This window comes from Prionailurus viverrinus, chromosome C1, assembly GCF_022837055.1.
Source record: "Prionailurus viverrinus isolate Anna chromosome C1, UM_Priviv_1.0, whole genome shotgun sequence".
Classification (NCBI taxonomy): domain Eukaryota; kingdom Metazoa; phylum Chordata; class Mammalia; order Carnivora; family Felidae; genus Prionailurus; species Prionailurus viverrinus.
In genome coordinates, this window is record NC_062568.1 from 33508276 (window position 1) to 33530273 (window position 21998).

General features: G+C 37.7%; 1 protein-coding gene across 2 annotated transcripts in view; it reads left to right on the plus strand.

Annotated features, from left to right (window-relative positions):
* Positions 1-743: 743 nt before the first annotated feature.
* PGAP1 (post-GPI attachment to proteins inositol deacylase 1) overlaps positions 744-21998 on the plus strand; it is a 91421-nt gene continuing 70166 nt past the window's right edge. For both annotated transcript variants that reach the window (XR_007154999.1, XM_047872345.1), the window contains exons 1-3: positions 744-890; positions 9208-9361; positions 10773-10948. Coding sequence is in view for 1 of the 2 variants with exons in the window: in XM_047872345.1 (XP_047728301.1) it covers positions 744-890; positions 9208-9361; positions 10773-10948 (477 nt within the window). In the remaining variant the exon portion in view is untranslated. The remainder of the gene's footprint in view (positions 891-9207; positions 9362-10772; positions 10949-21998) is intronic.

A 21998-nucleotide genomic window follows, 5' to 3' on the forward strand; every position in this document is an offset into this window, starting at 1 on the left:
TGCTGGCTGTTATTTATGTGCTGGTGCTTTTAAGTGCTGTTCCCCACTGGGCCAAGGTCTCTGGTCAAAGAGCGGGGGAAAAAACCATTTGTTCCCTTCTCAAGCTAACTGGTCCTGAGAGCTGTGAACGTGCCCCACCACCACTGGGAGAACCGAAATTGCGGAGGCCTGAGGCATTTCAAAAGCGAATGTGGCTTTTAAACTGCGCAGGGCTAGAGAGGTTTGCGACGTGACAGCTGACGGTCCCCTTCCCCCCGCGGGGTCAGCTCCCTACCAGTAAGCGTCTCTCCCTCTCCAGGTTAACTCCCCACACACCCACGCCCCCCCACCCCCCTCCCCCCGCCAGCCCTTCCCCCTCCTCGCCTCCTAGGTTCCCGCGCCCTCCTCTTCATTCCCTCAGCCAGCCTCTCATAGCCTTTCGCGCCCCCTTCCTCCTTTTCCCTCTCATTGTTCCCTCCCTTTTTTCCCTTCGGTCTCTCGCCCTGCCCACCCCGCTTTCATCCCTTCTTTTTTCCCCTTGGATTCGCGCTCGCGCCGCAAACGCCGCCTCCTCTCTCCACCAGAAGCAGCCCGGCGGGAGACGCAGCAGGCCGACTTCGCGCAGGCGCACTGTGGGGCGGGCGCGCGGGCAGGCTGGGCGTCCGCGCAGGCGCTCGCTGTCCGGGCTTCGCTCAGGCGCTGGCTGCTAGGCGTTCTTCGCGTCTCTTGGTCCCGGTTTGGGGCCGCGCGCCGGCGGCGGCACCATGTTTCTTCATTCAGTCAATCTCTGGAACCTGGCGTTTTATGCCCTTATGGTCTTCATGGCGACCCTGGGGCTGTGGGACGTCTTCTTCGGCTTCGAGGAGAACAAGTGCAGTATGAGCTATATGTTTGAGTACCCGGAGTATCAGGTGAGGTTCGGCTCTCTCCTCACCTGGGCGCTCTGAGACTCGGGCCCCTCCTGGGGGTTTCTCCTGCTTTGGCTCCCCGCGCCTCTGTGGCACCCGTATGCCAACCTCGTCTGTTTGTTTTTTTTTTCCTCCCAGAAGACTCTGCCGACCACCCGCCCTCCCTGCTCACCTCACCTACCCTTTGTGTCCTCTTTTTTTCTTTTTCTTTTTCTGTTTCTTTTTCTCTTCTTTTTTTTTTTTTTTTTTAAGATTTTTACTTTTGGGGGATGTCTACACACGATATGGGTCTGGAACTTATAACCCCAACATCAAGAATCTATGCTCCTCCCACGAGCCAGCCGGGCACCCCGCCTTTGTGTCCTCCCTTAAAGTGGGGTGTTAGGTAGACGGTTCCTTGAGCATCCTCCCCGCCCCCCATAGTTGCTCCCCTGTCTCCCGCCCCCTTCCCGGTCCCAAATCCCAGGCGCTGGTTGTTTTGACTGCCCGGGCCCACCCCGCCTCACTCCCAGCGACGCAAACTCAGCGCCTCTCCCTAAACCTAAACCCCATTTTCCCTGCGTTCCTGCCTTAACAGGTGCCCCTGGACCCTCCTTGGCTTTCCACGCACCTAATTCTTCACCATCCCGCGCAGTGATTTGCACGTCAGCTTTCGCTTTTCTGGAAAGGGACTGAGCTTCCGCAGAGTTTGTGTTGGCTAGGTCCCAAGACTGCCTTTGAGACTCCAGGGTCTTACCTCTGTGTGAAAGGCTAACCTGGGGAGGAATTAAATGGAAAACTGTTGAGGTTCCGTGCTGTAAAGTTTTGCGGAACCTCCGGTTTTGTAGGTTACCGGCCCGTGCGTGTGCATGCAAGCCTGTGTTTACGCTTGTCGCCTCTTAGCATTTGTCTACAAAATCTATTTCATAGTGTTGTTTTTGTTTTCTCGCTGTGTTTGCAATTTAGGAGAGACCCGGCCCTTCAGTCTCGAGAGCGCGCGCGCCGTCCCCCACCTCTTCCGTTCCATTTTGAGATTTTTCTATCACAACTGCTTCATCAGTTCAGCTTAGGAGAATTGGGAATTTCATTCATGACCAGCTGTGGTGACAAATTACACAACTGTCCAAAAAATTTTCTCTCGAATGATTGTTTTATTTCTAAACGCATCTCCTAATTATGGAATACATGTTATAATGGTAACCCATCATAGAAAGTATGTGTACTATAATACATTACTGATAAAACGCATTCTTCGTATATTTTTAAAACCATAGCAGATTTTTTTTTTTTTTTTAAGGTGTAGAATGCAGATCGTGATTGCCTCTGCCCAGGACATTGTGGATTAGCATATTATTTGATTAATGCTGCTATTATTTAGATCGTAAAAATACCTAAAGTTTAAATTGTTGAAGAACATCTTTTCCCGTGGGCAAAATTCTAATTTAGATTTCATTTGCTTTGAGATCCTTATCTTGGTTTTGCATCAGTGCTTGTAAAGGAGTGGAAGAACTTGATACCAGATGCTATTGAAGGAGAAGATATTAATGTGTTACTGTTGTCTCAGTTTCTAAGCACATATGCCGGTTTATGTTGATCAGAGTCTATACATAGTTAAATACGTGGGCTTTTAAGGTTTTTTTTAAACCGGAAATAGAGCCCTTATAATCTTTCATTTTTCTATGGTGTAATAATTGAGAAACTCAATAGTCACTTTAGTTTTCTACTTCATTGAAGAGTTTGATTAAAACAAAATTATCTATAACAATACAGAACTAATTCCCATTTATTTTGAGATTGCCCACAATTATTGAAGCTACTTTAATATCTGCAGTAGTGGAAATTGCTTAGTGTTGGGAACAAAGCATATGGACCTCACAGATGCGTTTCTTGCCTCATAAAATTAACTGGAAAGACAGCAAATTAGCTAATGCAAAAGAGCTGTTTGGGTTTTTTTTGTTGTTGAGTAGTCTATTTAGCTATTTTGATTCAAATTACTTTTTTGTGGTTTTACTATTCCGTTACTGTTAATATTATTTGTCAGTACAGTAATAATTACAGTGGCAGGAGTTTCTGATTCACATTTTCAGTAGATATTTATTTTTATGATGTAAAAAGAGGCTGTGTTAATTCACTACAGTATTATATTCGATTCTTGTATCTTACATTGTGTACACCAGGTCATGTTATTTTAGAAATATAGTTAAAGCCTGTCTATAGAATTGAGTCATCTTGAATATAGTGAGATTTCTGGATAACTGAGATCGTTCTATTAAGAACCAGTGGTTTTTAATGAATAAAAGTATTCTAAATACGTCCATCGTATGTATTGTTTACTTCTAGTTATATCTTGTAGTAAGCTTTCTAATTGTTCACAGGTTGATACCTGCATATAAGTTGACATATTCGTTGGCTTTTCAGCTTCTTGACACTTTTCTTCTTTTTTACTGTTAGTTTGCATATTTGTTAGCTGAATTTTAGAAAAAATGAAAGATAGTTGAAACACACTATTCTTCATTTGAAAAATAAAAGGTGGGACAGGAATTTGAACCTATTTGTAAGAATGAAGTTTTGAATTTAAAATTGAGTATTCATTTTCTACCTTTGGTTTTCGTAGATTCACTTACTCAGAGTTAACTGGACATCTCACAGACCTACCAGGCAAAATACACATTATCCCTTAAAGCTTCTTGCTTTATTATGATAGCAAGGCACAGCTTTTATTTGGTAGCAAACAGTTGTAGGCAAATTGTAGAATTCAAGAAGAAACATCTGTACTATATCTCCCATATAGTAATTTATTTGACCGTCTTCAGATAAGTGACCTAGCAGTTGCTATCTGAAGAAAATGTTGATATTGGAAAATACAAATGGTAGCATTTTGTTATTAAGTGTGATGTTCGTTTGGCAAATAATTTATTGAATAACTACTCTGTGTCCAGTGTATTCTAGATACAAGGTATGGGTAAGAAGGAATTAGAGATGAATCAGACTTTGCCTTTATGTCTTTATAGTACAGTGGGGGAGACAGGAATGTAATGGATAGTTAAAATGTACTAAATGTTATAGTTTCACTGTAAGAGTGCATATGAGGTTCTTCACAGAAGACAGTGTCCAAGTTCATCTTCAGTAGTCAAAGGCTGTAGCCAAGTTGTAGTGAATTAGAGGATATATATGTATATGTGTGTGTGTGTGTGTGTGTGTGTATATATATACATATATATATATATATATATATATACAGTTCACATTGCAGGAATAGGGGTGCCTGGGTAGCTCAGTCGGTTAAGCATCCAACTTTGGCTCAGATCATGATCTCACTGTTCGTGAGTTTGAGCCCCATGTTGGGCTCTTGTATTCTGTGTCTCCCTCTCTCTCTGTCCTTCCTCTGCTTGTACTCTGTCTCTCAAAAAATGAATAAATGTTAAAAAAAATTTTTTTAAAGAAAATTGCAGGAATAAAGAATAGCATTTGTGACGGTGGGAAGGCACCAGGACACATTGTATAAGCAGTATGTATATATATAAACTGCTAACACTGATTGCCTTCTGGGTGCAAACTACTAGGTGGCTAAAGGACTAGTGGTGGAAGAGAGCCTTTTCAATGTACATTCTATTGAATCTTGAATTTTGAAGCATATTAAAAATAAATTTTAAAACATGGCATATGTAAGTTGTAAGAAGGGTAAGAACAATTAGGGCCAAATATTAGAGGACCACTGTCTTAAGCCTTTATAAATGCAGTCAGGAAACACAGCAGTTGTATGTTTTAACAAGGTATTTCTTGACACCACTATGGACTCTGGATTGTAGCAGGGAGGTTATGACAGGGAGAAAGACCAACCAGTCTAAAAGATTCAGTTGTCCCTAGGTGTTTTTATTAAGCTGGAGTTTTTAGGGGTGGGATGAACAAAGAGCCAAGAGCTCTTTGTAAGATCTTTTAAACTGCATTTTGATCAAAATCTCTTTTTTCTCCTTTTTTTATTAATTATGGAGCTCAAATTTGAATTTTCCAGTTTTGATTTACAAGTAAAAGATATGTGTCATAAAAAAAAGAGATTTGTTTCTTGAATTGGTATTTTTCTAGTACTTGGGAACTTATTAGAATTTTTGTCTTTTGATCTGCTAGAATTGATACATGAATTCAGCAAAGTTGCAGGATACAATCAATGTACAGAAATCAGTTGCATTCTTATACACTAACAATGAAGCAACAGAAGGACAAATAAAGAAACTGATCCCATTCACAATTGCACCAAGAAGCATAAAATACCTAGGAATAAATCTAACCAAAGATGTAAAGGATCTGTATGCCGAAAACTATAGAAAGCTTATGAAGGTAATTGAAGAAGATTTAAAGAAATGGAAAGACATTCCCTGCTCATGGATTGGAAGAATAAATATTGTCAAAATGTCAATACTACCCAAAGCTATCTACACATTCAATGCAATCCCAATCAAAATCGCACCAGCATTCTTCTCGAAACTAGAACAAGCAATCCTAAAATTCATATGGAACCACAAAAGGCCCCGAATAGCCAAAGGAATTTTGAAGAAGACCAAAGCAGGAGGCATCACAATCCCAGACTTTAGCCTCTACTACAAAGCTGTCATCATCAAGACAGCATGGTATTGGCACAAAAACAGACACATAGACCAATGGAATAGAATAGAAATCCCAGAACTAGACCCACAAACGTATGGCCATCTCATCTTTGACAAAGCAGGAAAGAACATCCAATGGAAAAAAGACAGCCTCTTTAACAAATGGTGCTGGGAGAACTGGACAGCAACATGCAGAAGGTTGAAACTAGACCACTTTCTCACACCATTCACAAAAATAAACTCAAAATGGATAAAGGACCTGAATGTGAGACAGGAAACCATCAAAACCTTAGAGGAGAAAGCAGGAAAAGACCTCTCTGACCTCAGCCATAGCAATCTCTTACTCGACACATCCCCAAAGGCAAGGGAATTAAAAGCAAAAGTGAATTACTGAGACCTTATGAAGATAAAAAGCTTCTGCACAGCAAAGGAAACAACCAACAAAACTAAAAGGCAACCAACGGAATGGGAAAAGATATTCGCAAATGACATATCGGACAAAGGGCTAGTATCCAAAATCTATAAAGAGCTCACCAAACTCCACACCCGAAAAACAAATAACCCAGTGAAGAAATGGGCAGAAAACATGAATAGACACTTCTCTAAAGAAGACATCCGGATGGCCAACAGGCACATGAAAAGATGTTCAGCGTCGCTCCTTATCAGGGAAATACAAATCAAAACCACACTCAGGTATCACCTCACGCCAGTCAGAGTGGCCAAAATGAACAAATCAGGAGACTGTAGATGCTGGAGAGGATGTGGAGAAACGGGAACCCTCTTGCACTGTTGGTGGGAATGCAAATTGGTGCAGCCGCTCTGGAAAGCAGTGTGGAGGTTCCTCAGAAAATTAAAAATAGACCTACCCTGTGACCCAGCAATAGCACTGCTAGGAATTTATCCAAGGGATACAGGAGTACTGATGCATAGGGCCACTTGTACCCCAATGTTCATAGCAGCACTCTCAACAATAGCCAAATTATGGAAAGAGCCTAAATGTCCATCAACTGATGAATGGATAAAGAAATTGTGGTTTATATACACAATGGAATACTACGTGGCAATGAGAAAAAATGACATATGGCCTTTTGTAGCAACGTGGATGGAACTGGAGAGTGTGATGCTAAGTGAAATAAGCCATACAGAGAAAGACAGATACCATATGGTTTCACTCTTATGTGGATCCTGAGAAACTTACCAGGAACCCATGGGGGAGGGGGAGGAAAAAAGAAAAAAAAAAAAAGAGGTTAGAGTGGGAGAGAGCCAAAACATAAGAGACTGTTAAAAACTGAGAACAAACTGAGGGTTGATGGAGGGTGGGAGGGAGGAGAGGGTGGGTGATGGGTATTGAGGAGGGCACCTTTTGGGATGAGCACTGGGTGTTGTATGGAAACCAATTTGACAATAAATTTCATATATTAAAAAAAAAACAAAAAAAACTGAGAATAAACTGAGGGTTGATGGGGGGTGGGAAGGAGGGGAAAGTCGGTGATGAGCATTGAAGAGGGCACCTGTTGGGATGAGCACTAGGTGTTGTATGGAAACCAATTTGACAATAAATTTCATACTATAAATAAATAAATAAATAAATAAATAAATAAATAAATAAGAATTTTTGTCTTTTGAAAGAGTTTGGGGTTTAGAGATTAGAAGGACCTGTACTAAGGCAGAGTCAAGAAGGGATGGACAGCAGGGGCAGGATTGTGGACATGTTATTTAAGTATAAGTGTAATTTATTTTGATTGAAGGTCTGTTTGTGGGAAGGTGTGCTCATTTAAAATAATATATGCAAAATAATTTAAAATATATGGGACTCTTGTTACTATAAAAGTTTTCTTTTAAATCCCTTGACCCTCATCTTTTTCTTCATCAGCATCCTTTTCATAGGCCTATAATTTTCTGTCTTTAATCTGGTCAGAACCCTTTCTTTCTCTTCCTGCCACTCCCAACTTGAACTTGTTTTTCTATCTCTGGAGAATTAAATATTTCTTTTTCAATATATTGATAGTGTCCTATTCTTCTGAGTTAAGTTTCAGCTAGTTCAAAACTTAATGTACTAAAAAGAATGATCTAGGGGTGCCTGGGTGGCTCGGTCGGTTAAGCATCCGACTTCAGCTCAGGTCATGATCTCGCAGTCCGTGAGTTCGAGCCCCGCGTCAGGCTCTGTGCTGACAGCTCAGAGTCTGGAGCCTGTTTCAGATTCTGTGTGTGTCTCTCTCTGACCCTCCCCCGTTCATGCTCTGTCTCTCTCTGTCTCAAAAATAAATAAACGTTAAAAAAAAATTTTTTTAAAAGAAAAAAATAAAATAAAAATAAAAAGAATGATTTAATATTCATGTACTGTCATATCAAAAGATGTACTAAATTGGGAGAAGTTTAGATTAACATTTTCTTGTTCTCTCATGTTTCCTTTTTGCTTAATGTATACTTAATCAAAATATTGCATCATTTTAGTTTATTATACATTGTGCATAGTCAGCATTGGGGCTAATTTGAGTTGAAGCCCATATATATATAAAGTGAATTGCAGGATTAGTATTTCTGCATTTTGGGTATTGGAGGAGATAAAATTGCTAATATTTTAAGCAATAAGTGCACAGTCTCTAAAGATGTTTTCAGGTGTTATTAACACAGATTGTTTATGGTAATATTTTTAAAAGAATCTTGAATGTGCATGAATAATCAGAATTCTGCTTCTTAGAACAGTGAGGTTTTTCAGTGTCGTTACCATTTATAGGCTTTAAAATTCATTCAGTAGTTAAAATTTTTATCAAGCACATGTACAGCACTGCTAGATCATTAAATCTATTGATGTCTACTTAAAATCTATTCAATGTAACTGATTTCATTTTTAATGGTTCTATACTCAAAAAAGGGGCAGAAGAAGAGAAGGAGAGCTTATACTTTACCATCACATTCATAGATGCTTATGTTTTGGGGATGACATTAAGACCTAACTTCTGTTTTGTTGGAAAAAAAAATTGCGTGAATTACTGGCTCATTTGTTATACAAAGTATGAATTGCAGAGTAGTTTAAGGCTTGCTGACAAACCATACACCTGGTCCACGAAAACTGAAACAGATGCTAATTCATTGGCATGTTTATGGTGAGAAAAGTGTACATGTCTTGACCAAGACATGGCTGTAAGGTTCAGATTAATGTGTTAAGCACATTGCAGATCAAAGCATATTAAGTTGAGAGGTCAGAAAGCTGTATTACAAAACAAGCTTACTTTGTTTTGAATGGTATAACAGCTGGAATATATAGTTGGGCCTGAAAAAAAGGAGAGACATTACAAAATAGTTTAAAATAGCAAAAAAGAATTGATTTGATAATGGAAAGCCTTTATCATTTCTAAGTATAATTGATACTGATACTATATTAAGAGCATTTCCAATTATATTAACATGTAACTTGCTGACATACCTCAGTGTTTTTCTTTAGTCAGTGGCTACTTTGAGTAATTTGCATTCATTAGAATTTCAGGTGGTTCCATTTTATGCGTTCTTGAAAACTGCATGGTTCAAAACTCACATAATTCAAGACTAATTCTGCATTCTATGTATGAATAAGCTAAAAGTAAAATTTGTTTGGAACATTAAGTGCAGTTTTATCATTAGTAGTATTTTTATGCTATGCTGTTTCAAATGTGTATAATACAGAAATGGACACAGTAAGCTGAATTGTATTAATACAACTAATTAAAGTGAAATTGCTTTTTTTTTTCTTTTTGCTGTAGAAAATAGAACTTCCAAAGAAACTGGCAAAACGCTATCCTGCATATGAATTATATCTTTATGGAGAAGGATCCTATGCTGAAGAGCACAAAATTCTCCCTTTGACGGGTATTCCAGTTCTCTTTCTTCCTGGTAATGCTGGAAGTTATAAGCAAGGTAAGTCTTGGGGTTTGGGAGTGAGTCAAATGAGTGATGGGAGCCAGCTGTATGTTGATGGATAGTAAATAAGTTTGTGGTGATGATCACTTTGTAGTATATACAGATGTTGAATTATAAAACTGTACACCTAAAGCTTATATAATAAAAAAGGAATGAATTAACTGATAACATGAATTACATGGTGCAATGTGGATAAATCTTAAAAACATAAGTGAAAGAAGCCAGTCATAAAAAAACACGTATGTGATCCCATTTATAGAAATGTCCAGAATAAGCAAGTCCATGGGAGAGAAAGTAAATTAGTAGTTTCCAGAAATTGGAAGGAGAAGAGGAATGAGAAGTGACTACTAATGAGTACAGGGTTTTCTTTTTGGGGTAATTAAAAATGTCTAACGTTAGATTAGAGAAATGATTTTAGAACTCGATGAATATACTAAAAGTCATTGAATTGTACACTTTACATAATGAGTTGAATAGTATGTGAATTACGTATGTTAAAAAAATGGAATGGCACATAGGTATTTTGTTTGCTAAACCATACACTGCAATTTTTAATGCCAGTTAAGGCAATCAGTTCACAAATTCTGTGGAGTTAACAGAACAAAACCTGAAACAGTGATGGAAGCAGGTAGACCAATGAGGAAACTATTAGAGTAGTTAAGGCAAGAGATGATGGTGCTTACATTAGGAAGACAGTAGTGGAAATGATGAGAATTGTTGATTGGGGGATATGTTTGGAAAGTAGAGTATGATAAGATTTACTGATGGATTGGATGTCATGTGTAAGAAAAAGACAAATCAAGCATAGGTATCTGAACCAAGTGAGGAGCATATTATTTCTTGTAGGGATTTTCTCATTCTTAAAATCCTCAAGCATGACTCATACAGATGACTAACATTTCTTACTCTTCAAAGAATTCTTCCCCTCCCTTTTAGCTGTTGTCCCTACTGAAGTGGAAGCAGGTAAAGAATGAATGACCTGTTTACTTTCTATTTAACTTAAATTTAAAAAACATTTAGGGCACAAGACATACAGGGCACAAACAATGGTTTGTTCTTCTGAATTGATACTGTTGAAGGATGTCACCCTGAAGTAGGTTGTTTATACTTGGGAGTGTGGGATAAAATTATTTGTTAAGAGACTTTGAAGCAACTTTTGAAAATTTTGTTTGGGGCACCTGGGTGGCTCAGTCAGCTAAGTGTCCAACTTTGGCTCAGGTCATGATCTCATGGTTCATTGGTTCAAGCTTCACGTTGGGCTCTGTGCTGACAACTCAGAGCCTGGAGCCTGCTTCAGATTCTGTGTCTCCCTCTCTCTCTGTCCTTTCCCCACTCGTGCTGTCTCTCTCAGAAATAAATAAAACGCTGAAAATTTTGTTTAATGTGCGCATTGTATTTTCCTCTGCAGTCCGTTCTGTTGGCTCTATTGCACTTAGAAAAGCAGAAGACATTGACTTCAAATACCACTTTGACTTCTTTAGTGTGAATTTCAATGAAGAACTGGTGGCACTGTATGGTGGAAGTCTTCAGAAACAGACCAAGTTTGTACATGAATGCATTAAAACAATTCTCAAACTCTATAAGGTAGGAGATAAGCATGCAAATCAATAGTGATCACCTATTAACATCTTTTTTTTTAAGACATTCAGCATATTTTAAATCATGTATTTGTTTATATGGAAGTTACAGATGGTACAAAGGTTTGTTTTTTGTTTTGGTGGGAGTCTTATTTTGAACTCCGTGGTTTTGAAATTTGAATTGGATTTATAAGGGGCGCCTGGGTGGCTCAGTCAGTTGAGCGTCCAACTTTGGCTCAGGTCATGATCTCATGGTCTTTGAGTTCGAGCCCCACATCAGGTTCTCTGCTGTTAGCACAGAGCCAGCTTCAGATCCTCTGTCCCCCTCTCTCTCTCTGTCCCTTCCCCGCTTGGGCTCTCTGTCTCTCTCAAAATAAATAAATAAACTTAAAAAAAAATAAGAGAAAAAAAAATAAATTGAATTTATAAGAAATGTCTCTTGTGAATTTAAGGGAAAAAATTTTTTTTAACTTTATAAATCAGAAGTGCATTGAGTTTCCTAAAGATCATTAGTATGGATTTCTGCTTCTAGTTATGAATAACTTGTACTAGGGTAGACCACTTCCGTATGTAAGCAACTATAAAGCTAGCCAAAATATTGAAATACATGTTTTTAAGTGTTGGCCAAGGACCTTGATCCCTGAAAGAAGGAAAACATGCGAGGTGAGCTTCATGATTGCCCTGATTTTCTGCCTGAAAGCATTTCCCAGACCATGGGACAAGTGGGTAAAGATCAAGCAGAGCACATTTATATAGTTGAACTGAAGAAGGCAGAGATTGGAATTTGGGGCTACTGGAGTGGTTAAATCTGTGGGCATGGTATTAGAAAGAAGAGAGTCAGGCAGAAATAGAAGCTCTAGAAATTTGCATTTTTCAACTTTGAATGCAGTGGTGAATATGCACAGGGCAAGAAGCTACAGGGCAATGGCATACCAAGGAGGAAGTGATGGGATGTATCTACCTCAAGTTCAAGGAATAAGGAGCAACATATATCTTTAGAGAAATTTGAAAGAGTGGTAAAACAGTCTAAAAATCATTCTGTGCCAACACTTCTAAACAATGTCAGGGATAAAATACCACTGCCTACTGAGGTGGAGCCACTGCCTCCCATAGTATGCCACAATGAAACTCCTGGCAAAAAAAAAAAAAAAAAAAAAAAAAAAGCTACTGGAGAAATTATGACCTGAATTGAGATTCCAGAGGTCACATGGTGCTAGGAAATAGGAGTTCTGATCAGCTGGAGCAGGAAGACCTATTTGAACACTCTGGGCATTGTTGAGATCCCAGAAAGGATGCTATTTAGGCATAAGACTATTCTATATTCTAGGTCTAAAGTAAGAGCTATTCTAGGATCCACCTTAATGCTTAAATAGAAGCCTCAAAAATACTCAAGGGTAAGGGGTTAAGTAAGGTAAGGTAAGTATGTATAACAAGAGAACAGATGAGGAGTCTCAGCAAAGACATGGAAACTATTAAAGAAGAACAAAAAGGAAAATATAGAACTGAAGCAATACATACCAGAAATGAAAAATTCAGTACATAGGCTTTAAGCCGATTGAATACTACAGAATAAGAGATCATTGAATTTGAAGGTACGACAATAGAAACTATCCCAAAATGAAACACTGGACAAAAGAATGAAAAAGAAAGAGCCTCAGGAACCTGTGGGGCAATACTCAGTAATCTAAGATTGATATAATTGGAACTCTAGAAGAAAAAGAAATTGGAAAGGAAAAAATATTTAAAGAACTAATGGTCCCCAGTTGGTCAGTTTTGATTAAAAATTTTCAACCCACAGGTCCAAGAAGATCAGTGAGTGTTAAGCAGGAGAAATACAAAATCACACTTATATGTATCATAGTCAAATTGTTGAAAACTAAAGTAAAGAGAAAAATCTTAAAAGCAGCCAAAAGAAAAAGATCCTTTACCTAACATACAGAGTAAACATACAGAGTAAAAATTACCAGTGCTTTTACATAAGAAATAGTGAAAGCCAAAAAACAACAGGATAACATCTTAAAGATCTTGGAGATGAGGTTAGGAAGGGTACTCTTCAACCTAAAATTGCATACCCAGCAAAAATATCATTCAAAAGTGAGGGCAAAATAAAGATATGTTCAGAGTTATAAAAACTGGCAGTTTGTCATTAGTAGACAAAGGGAAATAAAAGATTAGCATTAGGTGAACAGTACAGTAATACTTGCTGTAGACAAGATGAATGCTAATTAATGGGTGAAAGTTTGAGGAGAAAAAGGATATTTACATGATCTCAAAGAATCTTTTCTGAAATATTCATTAACTACAAAGGGGAAGAATAACTTTACAGTGGAGAAACCTGGCAGATACCATCTTAACCAAGGTTAACATCACCAGTAATAACACATATTGATAGAAACCTCCTTGACATGTGTAATAAGACATATTGATATAAATCTCCTTGACGTGATGCATTGAGAAGGTTGCAGCATAATTTCTGTGGCATTGTCAACCTCACATTAATCATGAGAAAACGTCAGGAAAACCTAAATTGAGAGTCATACTACAAAATAATCAGTTCTGTTTAAAAGTATCACGATCATAAAAAAGTGAACACTGAAGAACTGTCACAGGTTAGAGGAAACTAAGGAGAAATAACAATGCGAGGTAGGATGTTGGATGAAATCCTGAAATAGAAAAAGTACATTTGTGAGAAAATGGATGAAATTTATATTAGGTCTACAGTTTAGTTAATAACAGTTGAGCTGAAGTTAAAATGTTAATTTTTTTTAAGTTTTATTTATTGTGTGTGTGTGTGAGAGAGAGAGAGAGAGAGAGAGAGAGAGAGAGAGAAAGCATGCATGGCAGGGGAGGGTCAGAGACAAGAGAGACAATTTCAAGCAGGCTCCACACCATCAGTGCAGAGCCTGATGTGAGGATAGAACTCATTAACTGTGACATCAAAACCTGAGCTGAAACCAAGAGTAGTAGGATGCTTACCTGACTGAGCCATCCAGGCACCCCACCAACGTTAATTTCTTTGTTTTGATAATTGTCCTATGGCTATGTAAATGTTAATGATAAATGAAGTTGGATGAGAGGCATAGGAGAACTCTCTTGTACTATTTTTGCAACATTTCTTTAATTTGTTCAAAATAAAAAGGTTAACAATTTGTTTACAGCAAAAAAAAAAACCCATAGTATGAGGTTTATAACTTATTTAGAAGAAAAATATATAATAATGGTGAAAAGGATGGGGAGAGGAATGTATAGAATTATTCCTTTGCATTAAGTAAGTGGTATAATATTAATTCAGAGTAGACCAATATGGTTGCATATTGTAATTTCTAGAATACCAGCGACAAAAGGGAGATATAGCAAAAGAGTAAAGAGTAAATGGAGAAGAAAAAGAGTAAATGGAGAAGAAATAGAAGGAAAGAAGAAAGAAATAAGCTGGGGCAAATAGGAGACAAGAAACGAATGACAAAATGATAGAGTTAAACCCAACTATATCAATAATTACATTAATTACAGATGGATTAATCACTCCAGTTAAAAGGAAGACGTTGTCAGACTGTATAAGAAAGGCAAGACCAACCCAATTATATGCTAATCTATCTACTAGAAAGTAAAAGCCACTTTAAATGGAAAGATCCTGATAGATTACTTTTAAAAGAATGGGAAAAAATATACGTACACAGATCATTGGAAAGCTGGCATGGCTGTCTTAATATCAATTAAATAGATTCTAGGACAAAAGATATTAGAGTTAAAGGACATTTTACAATGATAGAGTTCATCAAGAAGGCAAAACAATCTCAAGTGAGTATGTACCTAATAACAAAGTTTCTAAATTCATGAAGCAGAAACTAACAACATAGAGAAAGAAATAGGTAAATCCATGATTAGATTTGGTAATTTCAGCAATCTTATCTCCATAATTCATAAAATAGACAAAATCAGTAAGGTATGGAAGATTTGAACAGTATTAACCAGCTTAACCTGTTGAAATTTATAGTATACTACATCCAACAACTGTAGAAACTTGTTACCTTTATTTTTTTTAATTTGTTTTTTTGCTTTTAAAAATTTCTTCCTCGCATTTGTATTTAAATTCAAGTTAGTTAACATACAGTGTAATAGTAATTTCAGGTGTAGAAGTTGACAATTCATCACTTACATACAACACGAGTTCTCATCCACAGCAAGTGCCCTCCTTAGTACCCATCACCTATTCGACCTATTCACCTCCCTTATGTTTATTTGTTCTTTCTTTTTTTTTTTAATGTTTATTTATTTTGAGAAAGAAAGTTCATGTTCATGTGAGCAGTGGGAGGGAGAGAGAGAATCCCAAGCTGACGGTGCGGAGCCCGACTTGAGGTTCAGTCTCACAGAACTGCGAGATCATGACTACAGCCAAAAATCGAGCCGATGTTTAACCGACTGAGTCACACAGGCACCCCCATTTGTTTTGTTTCTTAAATTCCATGTATGAGTGAAATCATATGGCATTAGTCTTTCTCTGACTTATTTCACTTAGCATAATGACTCTCTAGCTCCGTCCATGTTGTTTCAAATGGAAAGATTAAAAAAAAATTTTTTTTTAACATTTATTTATTTTTGAGAGAAAGAGACAGTGCAAGCAGGGGAGAGGCAGAGAGAGAGGGAGACACAGAATCCAAAGCAGGCTCCAGGCTCCGAGCTGTCAGCACAGAGCCCGACATGGAGCTTGAACCCATGGACCGTGAGATCATGACCTGAGCTGAAGTTGGATGCCTGACTGACTGAGCCACCAGGTGCCCCAAAATGGAAAGATTTTGTTCTTTTTTAATGGCTAAATAATACTCCACTGTGGTGTGTGTGTGTGTGTGTGTGTGTGTGTGTGTGCACGCGCGTGTGTGTACATACACATATATATACCACATGTTCTCTATTCTTTTATCAGTCAGTGGACATTTGGGCTCTTTCTATAATTTTGTTATTTATAATGCTGCTATAAACATTGGGGTGCATGTGCCCCTTAGAGTCAGTATTTTTTATCCCTTGGGTAAATACCTAGTAGTGCAATTGTTATATTGTAGGGTAGTTCTATTTTTAACTTTTTTTTTCCATTTAAACAGTTCACTGTAGTTGTGAATTTATTTTATATCATTTGAGGGAGGTGGAATTTGGAGTTGATTACTACACAGTCTTCAACTACCTGGATATCCACCATAATATGTCTATTTAAAAAAAATTTTTTTAATTTTATTTTTTTAATTTACATCCAAGTTAGTTAGCATATAGTGCAACAGTGATTTCAGGGATAGATTCCTTGACACCTTTTTTACTCATTTAGCCCATCCCCCTCCCACAACCCCTCCAGTAACCCTCTGTTTGTTCTCCTTATTTAAGGGTCTCTTATGTTTTGTCCCCCTCCCTGTTTTTATATTATTTTTGCTTCCCTTCCCTTGTGTTCATCTGTTCTGTGTCTTAAAATCTGCACATAAGTGAAGGAAGTCATATGATATTTGTCTTTCTCTGACTAATTTTGCTTAGCATAATACCCTCTAGTTCCATCCACATAGTTGCAAATAGCAAGATCTCATTCTTTTTGATTGTCGAGTAATACTCCATTTTGTGTGTGTGTGTGTGTGTGTATATATATATATATATATATACCACATCTGTATCCATTCATCCATCGATGGACATTTGGGCTCTTTCCATACTTTGGCTATTGTTGATAGTGCTGCTATAAACGTTGGGGTGCACGTGTCCCTTCGAAACAGCACACCTGTATCCCTTGGATAAATACCTAGTAGTGCAATTGCTGGGTCATAGGGTAGTTCTATTTTTAATTTTTTAAGGAACCTCCATACTGTTTCCCAGAGTGGCTGAACCAGCTTGCATTCGCACCAGCTTGCATTCCCAACAACAATGCAAAAGAGATCCTCTTTCTCCGCATCCTTGCCAACATCTGTTGTTGCCTGAGTTGTTAATGTTAGCCATTCTGACAGGTGTAAGGTGGTATCTCATTGTGGTTTTGATTTGTATTTCCCTGATGATGAGTGATGTTGACCATGTTTTCATGTGTCGGTTGACCATCTGGATATCTTCTTTGGACAAGTGTCTATTCATGTCTTTTGCCCATTTCTTCAGTGGATTAATTGTTTTTTGGGTGTTGAGTTTGATAAGTTCTTTATAGATTTTGGATACTAACCCTTAATCTGATATGTCGTTTGCAAATATCTTCTCCCATTCTGTCAGTTGCCTTTTAGTTTTGCTGATTGTTTCCTTTGCCGTGCAAAAGCTTTTTATTTTGATGAGGTCCCAATAGTTCATTTTTGCTTTTGTTTCCCTTGCCTCTGGAGATGTGTTGAGTAAGAAGTTGCTGCGGCCATATTTTTAACTTTTTGAGGAGTCTCCATACTGTTCTCCAGAGTGGCTTGCACCAGTTTGCATTCTCAGCAACAGTGGAAATGGATTCCCCTTTCTCCACATCCTCGCTAACACTGTTTCCTGTGTTGTTAATTTTAGCCATTCTGATTGCTGTGAAGTGATACCTAGTTTATTTTTGCTTTTGTTCCCTTGCCTCAGGAGATGTATCTAGTATGAAGTTGTTATGGCTGATGTCCAAGAGGTTACTATCTATGTTTTCCTCTAGGATTTTGATGGCTTCCTGTCTTATGTTAGGTCTTTTATCCATTTTGAATTTATTTTTGTGTATGGTATAAAACAGTGGTCCAGGGGCACCTGGGTGGCTCAGTTAGTTAAGTGTCTGACTTTGGCTCAGGTCATGACTCGCAGTCTGTGAGTTCAAGCCCTGCATCAGGCTCTGTGCTGACAGCTCAGAGCCTGGAACCTGCTTCAGATTCTGTGTCTCCCTCTCTCTCTGTACCTCCCCTGCTCACATTCTGTCTGTCTCTCTCTCTCAGAAGTAAATAAACATTGAAAAAATTTGAAAAGAAAGAAAGAAAGAGGTCCAGTATCACTCTTTTGCATGTTGCTATCCAGGTTTCTGAACACTATTTGTTGAAGAGACTATCTTTTTTACATTAGATACATTTTCTGCCTTAAAAAAAACTTTTTTTTAATGTTTATTTATTTTTGAGAGAGAAAGAGAGAGAGAGCACAAGCTGTCAGAACCCGACACGGGGCTCGAACTCACGAACTGTGACATCATGACCTGAGCTGAAGTCAGACGCTTAACCAACTGAGCCACCCAGGTGCCCCTTTTCCTGCCTTCTTGAAGATTAGTTGGCCATATAGTTGTAGGTCCATTTCTGGGTTATCTATTCTGTTGCTTTGATCTATGTGTCTGTTTTTGTGCCAGTACTGTCTTAATGACTACAGTTTGTGATATAGCTTGAAGTCTGGAATTATGATGCCCCCAGCTTTTCTTTTCTTTTTCAAGTTTGCTTTGGCTGTTCGAGTGTTTTGTGGTTCCATACAAATTTTAGGATTGTTCTAGCTGTCAAAAATGCTGGGGGTATGTTGATAGGGATTGTATTAAATGTGTAGATTGCTTTGGGTAGTATAGACATTTTAACAATATTTGTTCTTCCAATCCATGAGCATGGAATATTTTATGTTTTTTTGTTCATCTTCAATTCTTTTCATCAGTGTTTTATAGTTTTCAGAGTACATTATCCTTTAGTTAGGTTTATTCCTGGTTATCTTACGGTTTTTGGTGCAGTTGTAAATGGGACTGATTCCTTGATTTTTCTTTCTGCTGCTTCATTATTGATGTATAGAAATGCAACAGATTTCTGTATGTTGTTTTTGTATCCTGCAACTTTACTGAATTTGTGTATCAGCTCTAGCAGTTTTTTGCTGGAATCTTTGGGTTTTCTACATACAGTATCATGTTATCTGCAAATAGTGAAAATTTGACTTCTTTCTTGCTGATTTGGATGCCTTTTATTTCTTTTTGTTGTCTGAATGCTGAGGCTAGGACTTCCAGTACTATGTTAAATAAGAATGGTGAGTGTGGTCGTCCCTGTCTTGTTTCTGACTAAAGAGAAAAAGCTCTCAGTTTTCCCCCATTGAGGATGATACTAGTTGTGGGTTTTTTGTATATGGCTTTTATTATGTTGAGGGGTTTTACATGAATGGATGTTGTACTTTGTCAAGTGCTTTTTCTGAATCTAGTCAAAGGATCATATGGTTTGTCTCATTTTATTATGTGGTGTTTCATATTTACTGATTTGTGAATATTGAACCACCCTTGCAGCCCAGGAATATATCCTACTTGATCATGGTGAATGATTCTTTTAATGTACTGTTGGATTCAATTTCCTAGTATTTTGTTGAGAATTTTTGCATCCATGTTCATCAGGGATATTGGCCTGTAGTTTTCTCTTTTTTAGTGGAGTCTTTCTGGTTTTAGAATGAGTTTGGAAGATTTCCTTCCATTTCTTTTTTTTTTTTTTGGAACTGTTTGAGAAAAATGGGTATTACCTCTTCTTTCAATGTTTGATAGAATTTGCCTGTGAAGCCATCAATTCCTGAACTTTTGTTTGTTGGCAGTTTTTTGATTACTGATTCACTTTCTTTACTGGTTATCGGTCTGTTCAAGTTTTTTATTCCTTTTTCAGTTTTGGTAATTTATATTTTCTAGGAGTTTATCCATTTCTTCTAGGTTGTCCAATTTGTTAGGATATACTTTTCCATAATATTCTCTTATAATTGTTGTATTTTTGTAGTGTTGTTTGTGATCTCTCTCAGTGTGAATTTATTTATTGGGGTCCTTTTTCTTTTCTTTTGATAAGTCTGCTAGAGATTTATCAATTTTATTAATTTTTTCACAGAACCAGCTCAAAGTTTCATTAATCTGTTCTACCATTTTTTAGTTCCTGTGTCATTTATTTCTGCTCTCATCTTTACTATTTCCCTTCTGTCTTTAGCCTTCGTTTGTTTATCTCTTTCAACCTCATTTAGGTATAAAGTTAGGTTGTTTATTTGAGATTTTTCTTGCTACTTGAGGTAGGCCTGTGTTGATATATACTTTCCTCTTTGTGATGCTTTTGCTTCATCACAAAGGTTTCAGACCGTTATGTTCTCATTTTCATTTGTTTCTATTTTTAAAATTTCTTCTTTGATTTCCTGTTTGACCCATTCATTCTTTAGTAGCATGTTGTTTAACCTCCATGTATTTGTGGTCTTTCCAAATTTTTTGTTGTGGTTTACTTCCAGTTTCATAGCATTGTGGTCAGAAAATATGCATGGTATGATTTGTCTTTTTGTGCTTGTTGAGGCCTGATTAGTGACCTAATATATGATCTATTCTGGAGAGTGTCCCATGTGCACTTGAAAAGAGTGTTTATTCTGCTGTGTTAGGATGAAATATTCTGAATATATCTGTTAAGTTCATCTGGTTCAGTGTGTCATTCATTTTTTTTTATGTTTACTAAACCTAATTTTATTTTATTTATTTTTTTGACTCAGTAAATATTTTATTTTTTGCCTTTTTTTATATTAAATATAATTTATTGTCAAATTGGTTTCCATACAACACCCAGGGCTCATCCCAACAGATGCCCTCCTCAATGCCCATCACCCACTTTCCCCTCTCCCCCACCCCCCATCAACCCTGTTTGTTCTCAGTATTTAAGAGTCTCTTATGGCTTGCCCCCTTCCCTCTCTTTAACATTTTCCCCCCCTTTCTCTCCCCCCATGGACTTCTGTTAAGTTTCTCAGGATCCACATATGAGTGAAAACATATGATATCTGTCTTTTTCTGCCTGACTTATTTCACTTAGCATCATACTCTCCATTTCCATCCACATTGCTACAAATGGCTGGATTTCATTCTTTCTCATTGCCAAGTAGTATTCCATTGTATATATAAACCACATCTTCTTTATTCATTCGTCAGTTGATGGACATTTAGGCTCTTTCCACAATTTGGCTATTGTTGAAAGTGCTGCTATAAACATTGGGGGGGTATAAGTGCCCCTATGCATCAGCACTCCTGTATCCCTTGGGTAAATTCTTAGCAGTGCTATTGCTGGGTCATAGGGCAGATCTATTATTAATTTTTTGAGGAACCTCCACACTGTTTTCCAGAGTGGCTGCACCAGTTTGCATTCCCACCAACAGTGCAAGAGTGTTCCCATCTCTCCACATCCTCTCCAGCATCTATAGTCTCCTGATTTGTTCATTTTAGCCACTCTGACCAGTGTGAGTGGTATCTCAGTGTGGCTTTGATTTGTATTTCCTGGTTGATGAGTGATGTTGAGCATCTTTTCATGTGTCTGTTGGCCATCTGGATGTCTTCTTTAGAAAAGTGTCTATTCATGTCTTCTGCCCATTTCTTCATTGGATTATTTGTTTTTCGGATGTGGAGTTTGGTGAGTTCTTTATATCAGTGTGTCATTCAAAATCATTGTTTCCTTGTTGCTTTTCTGCCTAGATGATCTGTCCATTGATGTAAGTGGGGTGTTAAAGTCCCCTAGTATTATTGTATTATTATCTTGAGTTCTTTTGTGTTTGTTATTGATTGTTTTATATATTTGGGTACTCCAGTATTGAAGGCATAAATATTTATAGTTATTAGATCTTTTTGTTGGATAATCTCCTTTATCATGATATAGTATCCTTCTTCATCTCTTATTACAGTCTTTGGTTTAAAATCTAGCTTGTGTGAAACTGTGCAGCCACTCTGGGGAACAGTATGGAAGTTCCTCAAAACAAGTAAAAATAGAACTACCATATGATCCAGCAATTGCACTGTTAGGTATTTACCCAAAGGATACAAAAATACAGATTTGAGGGGGTACGTTCACCCCAGTGTTTATAGAAGCATTATCAGCAATGGCCAAACTATGGAGAGAGCCTAAATGTCCATCAACTGATAAATGGATAAAGAAGATATGGTGTATACACACAGACACACATACACACACCCCTGGAATATTACTAAGCCATCAACAAGAATGAAATCTTGCCATTTGCGGTGACGTGGGTGGAGTTAGAATGTATTATGCTGAGTGAAATAAGTCAGTCAGAGAAAGACAAATTCCATATGATTTCATTCATATGTGGAATTTAAGAAACAAAACAGATGAACATATGGGTAGGGGGGTGGAAAAGGAGAA